Genomic DNA, 15,538 nt, shown 5'->3' on the forward strand with positions numbered 1-15,538 from the left:
ACGAAAAATATCGAATACTGCAATAAACACAAATAAAAGCGCCAAATATTGCAAGTAACATGAACAATTTTTGTATGCGAATTACATTTTTTAGAAAGTTTTTTAAAAATATACAAAATAACTGAAAAAAAGAACACATTTTATAACATTTTATGTAGAATTTTTATATAGAAAACTATATATACACATGTATATACTTAATATATGCAATTTATGAGCCAATTTATTCTCACGAGCCACGAAAGTTTTGACGAAGACTGATATGGAGCAGTTTATATTATACAAAAAAAAAAAAAAACAGAAACAAAATACACGCATCAAAATATACAGATATAACAATTAAAAACAAAAAAGCTTTGTAACGATCTTTTTCGAATATAGACGTCTTGTCTAGTGTTTATCCTTTTATGAAAACTCAAAACTTAACGAATTTAGTTGAACTATAAGCACATTTGTACTACGAGTAAAACACAAATATATGTAGTGCCATTGGCATTAATGACTTGGTCCTTATGCATATCTTTTCGTAACATGTTTTTTAATTTGCCAAAAAGGAAATAAAACGAACATGAGAGCGAAACGTTCAATAAACTAGCACCGCTGCATTGTTAGTTTTAAATATTGTGTTATTTAATTTGATAAGAAACCAGCATGGTATACGAGAACAAAATAAATATAAACAGATGCCGCATTTTATATATATATACACAGACATAACAATATATGAACACATTAACTATTTTAAATAAATTATTAACCAAATAAACTAGCCAAAAGAAAAAATTTGTTGTTTTTATGGCATTTAAATATTGCAAATAAAAGCTCGCGCGTTGACAGTTGGATTAGTGATGCTGCCAACTGATTAATAATCCGATGAGCGCGAAAATTTAAATTAAGTGTTAGCAAGGGCCCAGCTTCTATGCTTAAAAATGGTTAAGAATTCATTTTTCAATATAAAAATTTGGTCATGAACATTTGATATTTAAAATTAGTACTATGGTTCAACTCACGGCAACAGTTGGTATTGCGGTGCTGCCAACTTAATTTGATTAGCAATCATCCAGATTGTCGTTCTCATTGCTTTGTCAATGTTATTTTATATCGATACTAAACGGCACATCCCTAGTGTGCGGTAGTCCAGCCGCGAGAGTAAAAACAGCTGATGGGTAGAATTGGGCACCTATTGGAATTTTAGTTTGAAAATGATTTAAGCACGAGCGCACACTTAAATTTTACGTTTAATTGTGCCACATTGTGCGCGCCAACGGAAATAATGTTTAAACGGACGTTCAAAGTGGTTTATCGGCCGATTAGAAACAATTTTTTGCTACTACCTGATCAATACTACGGTGTCGTTTCAACTTACGTGAGTGTCCAAAAGTCAACTTAATATGCCATTTGGACCCGCAGATTAGATAAGTTGTAATATATAAATATATGTATATTATGATTGTATATTGCTTAGGATACTGGCTGCCTGAGTCTTCAGTACAATGGTCGTGTGCATTACGCTTCATGGGCGCCGCAGGCGGGCGGCGGTGGCATCAAAGACACCGAAATTGGGATCAATGCCAGGGCGGCCAAGGAGCTCGGTAAGTTACTTAATAAGCGGATGCGTTAATGTGCTTTCAATTGCCAAAATATCGTTTTTTCTATATGTATGCTAATACTATACTATGCACTTTGCCATACGTTTTGTTGTAGGTCTGCATGAGAATGATTTGGTCAAGTGCGCCCTCATCGCTGACGTTCTAAATCTGCGCAGCGTTCACGTCACGCCCGTCTCGGCCAAAGATTGGGAGATCATTGTGAGTGCTTATCTATCGGTGTGCATGTGCGTGTGTATGTGTAGCTGCGGCCAGATAAAAATACTTTTATATCGGATTAGCTTTTGGCGCGGGCGTGCTTCTAAGTATTTATTTATGTGCAACCGCTACTTTTCGCCGGCATTGCCATTGACCCCAGCGGGATTTTCTCTTATCAGGGATGGGTAACTTTGAAGTAACGGTCAACAATTTTGAATAAGTGCAGCCAGTAGAGCTTCCCCAGTTCGCACACACATAGTTACGACTATTTGTCTTAATAAAATAGACAATTTGTATAATTGAAATGTTTCTTTGAAATATTATTTATTAAATTTTAATAGAAAGTGATACTGTAACAAAAATATGTTTAATCAAACATAATTTTAATTAAAATTTATTAGTTTTAATAGATTAAATAATAATTTTTAAGACTGAAAGTGTAAAGTTGTTAATGCTCGAATTTGGGAAGATTTACTGTATTGCTGTCTTTTAATAATGTGAATATAATATTTTAATTATTTATTTATATATGTATATATATTTAAAACTCGTCATATATATTTTTTTTAATATCGAATATTATGCTTAATTTTTAGTAAAACTAGTCAGAAGCTTAGCTTTGTTTACGTGCAAATATTTTAAAAATATTTATAACACAGATTCAAAGTTAACTTTATTTATTTTATAGGAGCTAAGTACAGAGAAAATATCTGGAAGCGTACTGGAACAAACGCGTATTGTAAACTCGTCACAAATCTTGCTAGTTTGGATTAACAAGTCGATGCAAGTGGCGCTGACAGTGGGTAAATATTTAATTAAATGATTGACACAGCTCAGCTATTTTTAAATATTTTATTTTATTTTACATCTTATATAAGACCGGCTAAAGCCGCACATAAGCTATGGACGTCTGGATCACAATACGCAGCTGGTTGTGGCGCCAAATCTGTTCCAAGGTCTGATCAATGGCGATGACAATGAGAACGCTGAGGAAAATAAGAAATTGTCACGCAGCAAGACTAGTGCGCAAGTGCGGGACGAAGTGCCAACGTCGCCTCCAGCGCTCGTTCACTCCGCAACGATGGGCAATGTGAAGAACACTTTGCAACGTAACAAGCGCCAGGATCATATGGAGCGTTTGAAGAAGGATTTGCGACGCGAGAGTTCGCGTGCCTTTGAGTTTCGGGTCATACGTGGATTGTGGCATGAGCAGGCACAGGAATCGGACGTGTACATAACCCAATCGCATTTGCCCGAATTCATGGATCTGGAGCAGTTCTACAGTATGCGCACTGCTGGCGAGAAGGAGTACTACGTGCGTGTGCGTCTGGCCAGCGATGATGACGATGATGAGTTGCCAGCTACCATTCATCCCTCCATCGAGCTAAATGCGAATCTGATGAAGCTATTGAACATTAAGGAACTGGAGCGAGTTGTCTTGCGGCCTAAGACAACCGTTATGAACTTTGTGGAAAAGATTGAGTTGTTTGCGCACAAGAAGACGCATTACAAGATCATTGAGAATGCATTTAAGCGGTTCGTAATCGATAGAACACGAAAGGCGCCAGTGTTGTTCAATCAGGAGGAAGTAGTCCGCCTGGAGGACGATCTGCTGGTCACAGTGGGCATATTGCCAGAACACTTTCGCTATTGTGTAGTGGATGCACAGTTCCTAAAGGAATCGAAAATCTATGCTGCCGACTTAGTGCGTCCTGTGCATGAAATTATCAAGGAGCAACCGCCGGCAGTTTCGCCACTGAGTGTCAAGGACTTGATACGACTGCCAGAATACGACAAGATTCTAGATCAAGTAGTCAGTGAGCTGCGCATGAATCTGTGCCTCAACTCCCAGAACTCAGTGCTGCGCCAGGGAAATGTGCTTCTGACTGGTGCCGCTGGCACTGGCAAAACGGTCCTCGTGGAGCGCATACTGGAGCAGTTGTCGGGCAACCCGGACTACTGCTACTTTGATATCTTCTACTGTTCGCGCAGCAAAGGACGCAAAACGGAGTCCATACAAAAGGACTTGCGTAACATATTCACCAACTGCCTTCTGCATGCACCGGCTATTGTGGTCCTGGAGAATCTAGATGTGCTAGCCCATGCTGCGGCAGAGCAGTCGAGCCAGGACGGCGAGTACTTTAACCGCATGGCAGACACTGTGCATCAGCTTATCATGCAGTATACTAGCAGCAATGCCATTGCTGTCATTGCCACAGTCAGTGAACTGCAGACGTTGAACAAGCGGCTCAGCGCGCCACGTGGTCGGCATCTGTTCCAAACAATTGCGCGGCTGCCCAGCTTAGAGCGCGCCGATCGTGAGATTATACTGCGCGAACTATGCAGTCATATCGCAACCAAGGAATTGGATGTGGTCAAGTTCTCTAATCTAACGGAGGGCTATCGGAAATGCGATCTTGTGCAGTTTGTGGAACGCGCCATTTTCTACGCTTATCGCATTAGTAAGTCAATGGAATCAGTTATTAACTAACTAACTAACATCATTTTCTTTTTCGCTCAAAGGCAAATCACAGCCGCTGCTTACTAACGAGGAGCTCATAGAATCCCTAGAGCACACGAATTCCTACTGCCTGCAGGGCATTCAAAGCAATCAAAAGACTGGCGCCGAAACTAACACCAATGAAATGCGCGTGGAGGACCTACCTGGACTGGAAGCCGTGGTCAGCGTGCTCGAAGAGGTGCTCATGTGGCCATCAACGGTAAGTAGCCGTTACATATATAAGTAACTACAGTCAAATTCAAATTCAAATTCAAATTTGATTTCCCAACAGTATCCCAGTATCTTCAGCTGCTCGCCTTTGCGTAACCAGGCTGGCGTGCTCCTTTATGGGCCACCGGGCACGGGTAAAACGTTTTTGGTGTCTCAGCTGGCTAGCAGCTGGAGTCTGCGTATTATATCGGTGAAGGGTCCTGAGTTGCTGGCCAAGTACATTGGCCAAAGCGAGGAGAATGTACGCAATCTGTTTAACAGGGCGCGTAGCGCCAAGCCGTGCGTTCTCTTCTTCGATGAGTTTGACAGTTTGGCCCCGAAGCGTGGCCACGACTCCACGGGCGTGACAGATCGTGTGGTCAACCAGTTGCTCACCGAGCTGGATGGCGTGGAGGGACTGCAGGGCGTTACTGTCATAGCAGCTACATCGCGACCTGAACTGCTCGATCCAGCGCTGCTGCGCTCGGGACGCATTGATCGCCTTGTAGAATGCCCACTGCCGGATGCAGTGGCGCGCGTTAGCATCTTTGAGGCACTGAGCTCGACGTTGAATCTGGATGAATGCGTCGACTTTGATTGGTTTGCGGGCAGAACACAAAACTACACTGGCGCCGATATACAGAGCATTCTGACCTCGGCGAACATGGCAGCGGTTAAGCAGGCGCTGGCACAATTCGGACATGAGGTGAGTGAGAATTTCAATTGGCCGGAAATATAGAATGTTCTTGGTAAGGCCATAGCCCAACAAGCAACTGCAGTTGGCGCTTCCGTTCCCAGCAATAAAGCTGGAAACAGGGCTCACAAGTGCAGGGAGATTTACTATTTTTGGGGTTTTTCTTCTATCTATGACTACGTGCCTGGCATCTGGATCAGGATTAGGCAACCTTATGCGGGTGCTGGGCCAAAAACACATAGTCAAAGCAATGGAAAAAACTGCAGACGAGGGGTTTTTAGATATATAAGTCACGTAACGGATATTTCCTTATTGATATGCGATTATCGCGCATGCGCACGTACTGCAACAACAACAACAACAACAGCAGCAGAAGCAGCAGCAGCAGCAACAACTCAAAAGACAATGGACACATTTTCTTATGCATAAATTAAACATAGCCCAAGGGCCGCGATAATAAAGAATGCAAGCCGAACCAAGCCAAGTAGACGAAATCCTCTGCCGCAAAACATGCTTAGAATAAAAGTAAAAAACAACAAAACAAATGGAAAAGAAAAGAAAACTACACACAACATTATGAACAACCACAACATGCGGCAGGCGCGGGACGGACACCTTGCAGACAGGTAGAACCCAAGGAATCGCTGGCACGCACTGAGAGTGCTCGACAGGATCGCAACTTGTATAAATAATATTTAACACACACACACACACACATATAGAAATATATGTGTTTGGCTGTAGCTAGGTTTTCACGATGTCGTCGGTAACGCCGCCAGCCTCGTGGCTCGTGGTTGCCGATGATGATCGTCGTCAACATATCCAAAAGTTTTGTTGTTGCCGTATTCAATCGATCGTTACTTTCAGTTGTGTGCGCACATTCAAGCAAATCGGTTGGCTCGCGACTGTGTGGGATCTGTTTCGGTTAGTGCAACGGAAGTTGTCAATAGCCACTACTCCCCCAGCTAAAGCGCTGTGCTGGGCAGCGCAGCGGGGTGTGGGCGGCGTACGGGCGGGCCTTAATAAGTATTGGCAACGAAGCGGAAATGCGCACGAGTCCACAAAAGGGCGCCCGGGCAGGGATTTCGTTGCCTGCCAGTTTGACAGCCAAAAAACAAAAAGCACTGTGACAATTCGTGTTGTTCTCTTTTGTTTTTTGTGACTTTTCTTGTTATTTATTCGAGCTAAAGACAAAGACGTGATTTTTGGGCAAAGAATCGGCGTGGAAAGAAAGAATTATGTACACATTTTGCCAGACATGGATGGCGATCGCTCAAGAGCAAAAATAAAATCCAGTCAAGTGAAATGCAAAGTACATAAAAAGCCAAATAAAACATAAACAACGAATGTCCAAAGTGCCCATAAAACTCTCCGCAGTGCGGCTCAACAACCAAATACTACAAATAATTATAAGCGTTATTACAAATAGTTCTAAAACAATCAGAAAAGTGCAATTTCATTCGATTACAGTGCAAAATCTTAAAGTAATATAAGCTTAGATATATATATATTTATATATATATATATGTAAATATAAAGTGCTTTCATAGCTTGTGCAGAGTCGTGATCTGAATTGAAAGCATTAAAATCCAAATATCATTGAACTGTTCAATTCTGCACGTGTGTCTATAGAGTATAGAGTGGTGACAAATTTGCATCATAAATAATAAATAAATAAAAATTCAAATAACTCTGCTGTGATGCAAACAAAATTCCTTATCGAGTTCCCAAATGTGTAAAGACAATTTAACATGAGTATAAATATTCACGAGCTGTTGATAAATATTTTGCAAAAAGCCGTTCGAATGCTAGTCCAAAATTCAAAAGTTAATTCATTCTTCATAATTATAAACGTTTCCCATAATAATATTGGCGAACTGGCAAAACAATAACAACGATAAAAACAACGAATTATAACAATAATAATACATATTTCAAACATACGCGTCTTGTCCGCTGGCAATAAATGAAAGAAGCAAAAAAAGGAAACTGAATAAATTTAAAATCGCGACGTGTGTGCATATATCACTCCAAAATCAGTACCGCCAAAAAGCAACAACAACAGCTACAACTAACAAACGGCACTACAAAAACAACAAGCGCAACAATATTTGCAAAATCAACAACAACAACACCAGTTGTTGGCTTGCCTTAAAAAAATTATAAAAAATAAATTTCATTAGTGCACAGTGGTCTCAGGTGACAAAATAGAAACTGAATTGAGCTATTCAAGGAATTTTGGATTTAACTGATTTGTGCTCAATACATAGCTGAAACATGCAGTCCATTGCAGCCTCGTGAAAGATAAGAGTTAGTAAAATGAGCATGAAACGAGGAATGATTTCACTTGAAGGCATTGATTAGGTCAGGTTTCGCATGAGAAAAAGACCACAAATAACATAATCTTTGTGCCATATAAATTTGAAAATAAATATAGCTGTTCAAGTGCTATAATCAATAATCTTGATTGTTATTTTCTTTAACATTTTCAAGGCACAATCTATCCGGAAATACATCCGCTTTGATAAGATATATCATGACGAATGCCTGCCGAAAGGATTGCACTCATGCAATAATGAAAAGCATTGCTTAGTCTTGCGGCATGCATACCTCTCTATGTATTGGGGCTAAAGAAACATATAGAAACATTTATCGCCTACTCAAATTATATTTCTATTTTTACTATCTGAAGTAGCTCGGGCATTTTTGCGCAAAAGAAATAAGAGATTTGAAGAGCTAAAACTAGTTTTCTTTTTGCGATTCATGTAAACCCACTGAGCAGTAATTATTTTCTATCATCAGCTGCTGTATATTCAATTGAAATCCCTTAGAATTCGCTTGCTGAATTAATGGAGTATATTTGTATATATATTGTTGTTACGAGACCTGTAAATTAAATATAAATATTTTTATGTAGGTGCTCAACTATATGGCAATAGATAAATAGACGTTGGATAATTACCAGTTTTAAAAATAAATGACAAATGTCTCTTGATTCACTCGAAGCTTAAAGCGAGCATTACGTAGTTGGTTGTACCCGAGTCAAACATTCTTTCATGTTTCAGTCATATGCTGCAAATCAAGTTGCCAATTTGGGACCACTGTGCCCGTGCATAAAGTCAACGCTTGAACCTACCAATATATGGAAGATTATTATTATGATTGCATCTAAAATTTCTAACTGTACAACGATTTGTCGTATCAATGGAAATGACGACATTTAACGCATTTGGCCGATGCTCACATATAAGTATGGGCCAACTTATAGATACTTGCCTTAGCTATATGTGTGCCTGTGCGTGTGTGTTGGTGTGTGTGTGTGTGTGTGCGCTGACAACAGCTACAACAACAACGCCAGAAGCAGCCGTAGCAAAGGTGTTACTCATTACAGAGGCAGTGCACATAATGGTTGCCTTTTTGTATTATACGCGTTGCCTTTTTCTTTTTAGATTTATTTTTGTTTCGAATATTGAAAAAAAGACGCAAAAAATTGAACCTAACTGATAGCAATAAATAATAATAAAAATAATAGGGAAGAGAAAATGTAAAAATGAAGCTTTGCGAAATATAAAAGTGTCTTTGCAAAAGCAGCAGCAATTTGGCAAGAGCAACAGCTAAGTAAACAACAATCACATTAACAGCAAGAACGACAACAACAACAACAACTCAAATGCTACACTTGACAATGCAAAATCTGCTGATCATCATATTCATCATCATCATCAGCAGCAGCAGCAGCAGCAGCAGCAACAGCAACAACAACAAAAACATTTCGAGCTGCCACTTTGAGGCGCATCGTTGCCAAATCGATGTGATCCAAGAGGCACAGCATGGCCATCGTCATGTGCCCACAGATGTGGATATTCAGCTGGAGTGCCAACAGCCCCAAGCCGCATGGTACTACAACGCGCAGCTGAAGCACAGCGGCCACAGCTGGCTGTTGGAGCGCGCCCAGACGGCGCAATCGGGCAACTATGCGTGCCGCTATGATGGCAACCAGTGGGCTAATCTGACGCTATTGATTGGGTACCAACAGGCTAGCGATGACCTGGCCAGCTTCAGCAGAGTGTACAGCGAGCCTGTGGAGCACTATTTGCTGCCGCTGAATGATAGCCAGCCGCCACGTTTGGCACAGCAACTGGAGCCATTGGTTAAGCGCACGGCGGGCTCTATGGTTCTGCTGAGCTGCATCCCGGCACCGGGGGTTACATGGACGAACATTAGCTGGTATCACAATAACACCCAAATGGTGGGCAGTGCTCGCATAAGGCTCAAGAAAACAATGCTAAGCGTGTGGCAGCTGCAGCCGCAAGATGCGGGCGACTATCGTTGCCTTCTGTGTAATTTCCAGAGCTGCGCCGACAGCCAGACCCACCTGGAAGTCATGACGCGCCAACACATGGCCCCCGTGCTAAGTCCTGGCTATCCGCATAACGTGAGCGCTGTAATGGAGGAGCACGCGAGCATAGAGTGCAAGCTGGAGGATTCGCAGCTGGAGCCACAAATCACTTGGCTACAAAAGGTGCGAGCTGGCGATATAAATGCGCTGCTGCAGCGCCTGGAGCAGCAAGCCAACGTGGAGGATAATGATGAAGTGGATACGCTGCTGGCCAACAAGGATGAGCCGCAGTTGCTACGTCTGGGCAACGTACAGCCCTTTGATGCTGGCTGGTATATTTGTGTGGCTGAGAACCGATTGGGGCGCACTGTGGGTGCGGCCTATCTGGAGGTGCTGCCCAAGCCCCTCAGTGTTCCGACCCCAACAGTACAGCCGACAACAACAACAACAACTACGCAACAAGCGAGCGTTAGTGCTGCGGATGACGATGCAGGGGACGAAGCAGCAGACGATGCCGCGGACGATACCACAGTGGAGCAGTACCCCAAGTTCAAGAAGCCTTTGAACCGGTTGCAACATTTGCCCTCGGGCAAAACGCTTACCCTCTCTTGCCCCAGCACGGCGCATCCGGCGGCGAACATCAGTTGGACATTCAATAAGGGCGACGGCTATAAGGAGCTGCAGCGCGACATTGGCAGCTATAAGTTCAGGCGCTGGTCCTTGACCATGGAGGATGCCATCTCAAAGGATTCGGCTCTGTACATGTGCAAGGTGTGCAACATCCTCGGCTGCATTGAATTCGAGTACAGCGTTGTGGTCCACGATCGCATCCGAGCGCCGCCAATCATCACGAAAATGGACAACAAGACGGCGCTGATCAACACGCAGCAGGTGCTCAAGTGTGACGTGCTGTCCGATAATGAGCCCTCCATCCGGTGGATACGCGTGATGCATAACAATAACTCGATGCCCTTGACATTGGACTCGATGCAGCCAGATGTGGTGCACATCGATTTGAAAACGTCCGTGGATCGACCCGATTTGCTGGTGTTCAATAATGTGACGCACCTGGACGAGGGCTGGTACACGTGCATGGCATCCAATTCCCTGGGAATGAGCAATGCTAGCATCTATCTGCGCGTGGTCGACCATCTGCCGTACCTGCATTTCAGTCAGCTGCTCCACACGCATCCCGTTGCCTTCATTGTTACCGTTGTGATGATAATGCTGCTGTTCCTGCTCGGCAGCGCCTTTATAGTGTATATGCTTCGCCGGCTGCGGCGCGAGAAGCTATTGAAGCATCGCATCGAGACGGTGCATCAGTGGACCAAAAAGGTGATCATCTACAAGCCGGCCAGCGTTGAGGGCAGCTCCTGTGCGGGGGATCTGCAAATTCCTGTTATTAAGATCGAAAAACAACGGACAACATTCTCCAATACCACGACGGGCGGCTCCTCGGATCCTGCACAGGGCTTCAATGAGTACGAGTTCCCTCTGGACTCCAATTGGGAGATACCCAGACAGCAGCTGGCCCTAGGCTCCATTTTGGGCGAGGGCGCATTTGGACGCGTTGTCATGGCCGAGGCCGATGGCCTGCCGCGCAGTCCCCCATCCTCCAATAATGGTATGGGCACCATTGTCGCCGTCAAGATGGTTAAGGAGGAGCACACGGATGCGGACATGGCCAGTCTGGTGCGCGAAATGGAGGTGATGAAAATGATTGGCAAGCACATTAACATCATCAATCTGTTGGGATGCTGCAGTCAGAGCGGTCCATTGTGGGTCATCGTCGAGTATGCACCCCATGGCAATCTAAAGGATTTTCTCAAGCAAAATCGACCGGGTCAACTGCAGCGACGCAGCGACAGCGATGGCTATCTGGATGATAAGTCGATGCAGCCACAACAGCAGCTGGGCGAGAAGGAGCTGACCATGTTCGCCTTCCAAATAGCTCGCGGCATGGAATACCTAGCTTCGCGACGGGTAAGCGCACCTGACTTAATCGGAGAGCAGATCACTCTAATATCTCAATCACTTTTCAGTGCATTCACCGGGATTTGGCAGCGCGCAATGTGCTCGTCAGCGAGGGCTATGTGATGAAAATAGCTGACTTTGGATTGGCCAGGGATATCCAGGATACAGACTATTATCGCAAGAATACCAACGGACGACTGCCCATCAAATGGATGGCGCCGGAATCTTTGCAGGAGAAGTTTTACGATTCCCAGAGCGACGTCTGGAGTTACGGCGTCCTGCTCTGGGAGATAATGACCTATGGCGAGCAACCATATCCAAATATCATGTCTGCCGAAGAGCTATACAGTTATTTGATCACTGGCCAGCGCATGGAGAAGCCGCCAAAATGCTCGCTCAACATATACGTGGTGATGCGTCAGTGCTGGCACTTTGAGTCGTGTGCGAGGCCCACATTTGCAGAGCTTGTGGAGAGTTTCGATGGCATACTGCAACAGGCTAGCAGTAATCCCAACGATGCGTATTTGGATCTATCGATGCCAATGCTGGAGACGCCGCCATCCTCGGGCGATGAGGAGGATGGCTCTGAAGCTGAAACATTCCGAGAGACTTTACCGCTAAGATATCAATATACATATAAGTTTAACTAGTGCTAGGGATGGCTTAACCAAGAACATCCATCGACCATCACACAAAACAAAAAATACTCAATAAAATACGGCCGAGTCTATTTAAGCAAACTGAATTAATGTTTTTCCATTCCCTCCGACAGAAGCTGCCAAAGAAAATTTTAGTGAAGCAAAAACATCTCATCGAATCCTATCAATCGACTCGCCCATCGCTCAGCGCCGCCGACGTATCCAAATACAAGAAAACGTGAGTTCCATCAAAAGGTAACAAAATATATATTGTTTAATAAATATTATGGATTACAGATACGCTCGCTTTACTAACAAGGAGAAGAGCTCCAGGGAATTTGTGGCCAAGCGAGCCACATTGGCATAGACTAACCGAAGCTCAAGGGAGATAATTATAAGGTTGAAGTTCGGTTATATAGAATGCGATTTTGGCGTGTTTATTATTTTTTTTTTTTTGGGAATTCTATTTTTTAGTATTGTTGATACAATAAAAACGAATTTACATAATTTACATAAACAAAAATGCAGTTTAAGGACCTTTGATCTTCACGTCTTCTAGGGTATATAAACTGCGATGTATGTTCTATATATATTCATAAAATTCTTCTGATAAGCCTTGAGATCAGCCGGCGGCATTGGTATATTAAATTTCGAAAAACATTTGCTTTCTAAGTGCCGCCTCATTCAGAATGTTAAACACGACATTTGTGTTCTGTGCTCTTCTGAGCTTGTCGCTCTGTTCCGGAATGCTTGGCAATGGTTGGAGCTTACGTCCGCGCTGGTGGTTGGGCGCATCCTCTCCAAGCCTCAATGTCTTGAGGCCAACTCAATGGGCACTACGCCAGCGATTTTTGCTGGATTTATTGCTGCAAGTGCACAAGCCGCTGCTGCAACAGGAGCTCATCGACATGGGCCGTGAGCTCAACGAGAATCCAAGCGATTACGAAACGGTGAGTAGAACCAGTTTGAAAAAGTCAATCGCTTACGTATTTTCTCTTACAGGGCAGTTGGCCTTTGTTGCTGGATTTCTTCGAGCGCGTGCATCAGGGTCGCATTTTGCGCCCATACAGTATCTATAGCCTTTTGCAGGAGGAGCTGCCGCAGCAGCTGCTGGACGTTTATCGCTTTCTAGTGCTAGCCAAAGACTGGAGGATCTTTCAGTGCAATGCATGCTATGCCCGGAGCCGCTTTAACCCCGTGCTCTTTGTGCATGCACTGCAGCTGGCTATTGCCGAACGTGCGGACACAAAGGATCTGATGATGCCGGTCATGCATGAGGTGCTGCCACAGCTCTACTTCGACAAGGAGCTGATACGGGAAGCAAAGTCCGTTAATTGGCAGCAGTTGGTTCCAGTTCGAATCGGCCAAAAACGCTCCTGGAGGGAGACACTGGGTAGCATTTTGTACCCGAAGATATTCAGACAGCCACTGGAGGTGCCACTAGAGGACCTAATGCCAGTCGACCCAGTTGTCATAGCAGTGAATTCTATTGGGATGCCGCTTAGCTTAGATGTTGCCTTAAATGGCTACTGGAGCAGGCTTATCAGCAGGCTGATATGCGGATCGAAAGCTAAGGAAGATTATGAGACTGCTATAATAGACGGCGATCGCATGTTGCAGTTCCGCAATGCCCAAGATGAATGGATATACCGTCAACAAGTCGAGGGTGCAGCGATGCTAGAAGCCGGACAGTTACTGCTGCACAACATCGGGCAGTTTGTGGTGTTGCTGCAGCTGGAAGAATTAGCGACGGGCACAAGATCAGTTGAGCTGGTCACGCCCACATTGATGACAACGGGTGGGGTACCCTACAAGGCAACTGCGCTGAATGCCGAAGACGTGCGACAGTTGATAAGAAAGTCTATTGAAGAACTGCAAAGTCGGATTGATAAGCAGCTGAAAAGCAATGTCGAAATTCAGCCTATGTGGCTCGTGGGTCAAGTGATTGCAGCAGAGTACTGGGGACTCTGTCGACATTTAAGTCTCGCCATTAACGGGAATCATGTGGAGCCCAGCTTTCTGGGCATGACCACGTCCAACCTGCGGGATCCCATATATCGATCGCTGCTAATTCAACTGGCTCAATTAATTTCCCAGTACGATCCAGCGCCAAAGTCTCAATCGTTCGACAGGCAACGGCCGCTGGCACAGATCGTCCGAGTGAGCAAATTGGAAACCTATGAGGAGCTAATGGACACCGATTTGATTAATCTAATGGATCAGCAGTTGCTTCAGTCGCAGCGCAACAATTTGCAATTGCTACGTCGCCGTCTTGTGGCACGTCAATTGCGCTTGAATCATAAGCCATTCCGCATTACCTATGAGCTGTCCGTACCGGAGACGATGGCTGTCCAAATTCGCAGTTATCTGGCGGTGCCTGGCAGAGCTCAGCCTCGACTACTCCTTGACAACTTTGTGCGTGAGCTGGCAACTGGTGAGCATCAACTGGAACGTTATTTTCCTGCTGCTTCTAGTGATCACACGCTTAGCAAGCTCTACGAAGCACAGGCACCATTAGATGCTTCCAAATCGTGTTCATTTCCTCAGCATCTGCAGCTGCCTCGTGGCACTGCTGAAGGTCTACCGCTTCAACTACATGTGCAAGTGCTTCAATGGAACGACACTCAAGCAGGTGCAGAGTGTGCCAGCTTTATTGATGGCAGTGGGACACAGCTCGCTAGCGACACTTTAGATGTGGTCATATACCATCAGGAATTACTAATATCAAAGGACGAATTGGAATATAAATAAAAAATATATTTATGTATCGTATGTAACCTGTATGACAATTTTGAATATCATTTAATTTTCCTATTTTAATGATTTAATAAAAAATGAATATCGCTTATTTAAATATGTATTAAATTAAATTTTTAAATAATATAAATTCAATCTGACCCATACAGGTGATAATATTTTGAATAGTTGTTGTTTTTTTTCAGGATCTGTGTTAATGTGTTTAATTGCTCCATAGACGAAACTTTTATCTGCAATTAACTAAAACAGGTTTTTTAGTTGTATCATTAAAGCGAAGAATATTTCCTTAAAAATACTTTTAAACAATGTAAGTATTCATAAATTAGAAATTGTATTCCCTGACCTACCTCACGCATAAATTTTTTAGGTGAGCGAATTTGTACGTTTGCATATTATTTAATTATATTACATTTTATATATATATTTTTTTTATTTATGTATTCGTTATTTGTATGACTTCTATAGCTTTTTGAATTCGCAATTAAAGAAACAATGTAAACCAACTCCATTAAAATGCCAACTATCGATAATAAAAGACGATATAATAGATACCTATCGAAAGCTGTGCTGCAGATGTAAGAAAAGTGCAAGCGCCATCTACTTGTGGAAATAGATTTTTTT

At 43.4% G+C, this 15,538-nt stretch overlaps 3 protein-coding genes across 4 annotated transcripts; all 3 read left to right on the forward strand.

The window, feature by feature from the left end:
• Positions 1 to 1,106: 1,106 nt before the first annotated feature.
• On the forward strand, positions 1,107 to 12,601 carry LOC111600928 (peroxisome biogenesis factor 1). Of its 2 annotated transcripts, XM_023317292.2 has the most exons (9): positions 1,107 to 1,366; positions 1,466 to 1,592; positions 1,705 to 1,808; positions 2,494 to 2,608; positions 2,684 to 4,267; positions 4,329 to 4,525; positions 4,598 to 5,221; positions 12,295 to 12,398; positions 12,458 to 12,601. In XM_023317292.2, the coding sequence occupies exons 1-9, from the start codon at positions 1,274 to 1,276 to the stop codon at positions 12,525 to 12,527; spliced, it is 3,018 nt and encodes a 1,005-aa protein (XP_023173060.2). In that variant the 5' UTR covers positions 1,107 to 1,273; the 3' UTR covers positions 12,528 to 12,601. The 2 variants fall into 2 exon arrangements, with proteins under 2 accessions (XP_023173060.2, XP_030082037.1); XM_030226177.1 differs by lacking the exons at positions 12,295 to 12,398; positions 12,458 to 12,601 and adding an exon at positions 8,659 to 8,717.
• Positions 8,860 to 12,286, forward strand: LOC111600927 (fibroblast growth factor receptor homolog 2). Its single transcript, XM_030226175.1, has 2 exons — positions 8,860 to 11,531; positions 11,591 to 12,286. Exons 1-2 carry the CDS (start codon positions 8,880 to 8,882, stop codon positions 12,170 to 12,172), a joined length of 3,234 nt encoding a protein of 1,077 aa, XP_030082035.1. The 5' UTR covers positions 8,860 to 8,879; the 3' UTR covers positions 12,173 to 12,286.
• A 299-nt stretch (positions 12,602 to 12,900) lies between the features above and the next one.
• On the forward strand, positions 12,901 to 14,911 carry LOC111600945 (fat-body protein 1). The gene is made up of 2 exons (XM_023317315.2): positions 12,901 to 13,110; positions 13,163 to 14,911. Exons 1-2 carry the CDS (start codon positions 12,907 to 12,909, stop codon positions 14,909 to 14,911), a joined length of 1,953 nt encoding a protein of 650 aa, XP_023173083.2. The 5' UTR covers positions 12,901 to 12,906.
• Positions 14,912 to 15,538: the final 627 nt, after the last annotated feature.

Source organism: Drosophila hydei, unplaced genomic scaffold (assembly GCF_003285905.1).
Source record: "Drosophila hydei strain 15085-1641.00,03,60 unplaced genomic scaffold, DhydRS2 tig00000001-arrow-pilon, whole genome shotgun sequence".
NCBI lineage: Eukaryota > Metazoa > Arthropoda > Insecta > Diptera > Drosophilidae > Drosophila > Drosophila hydei.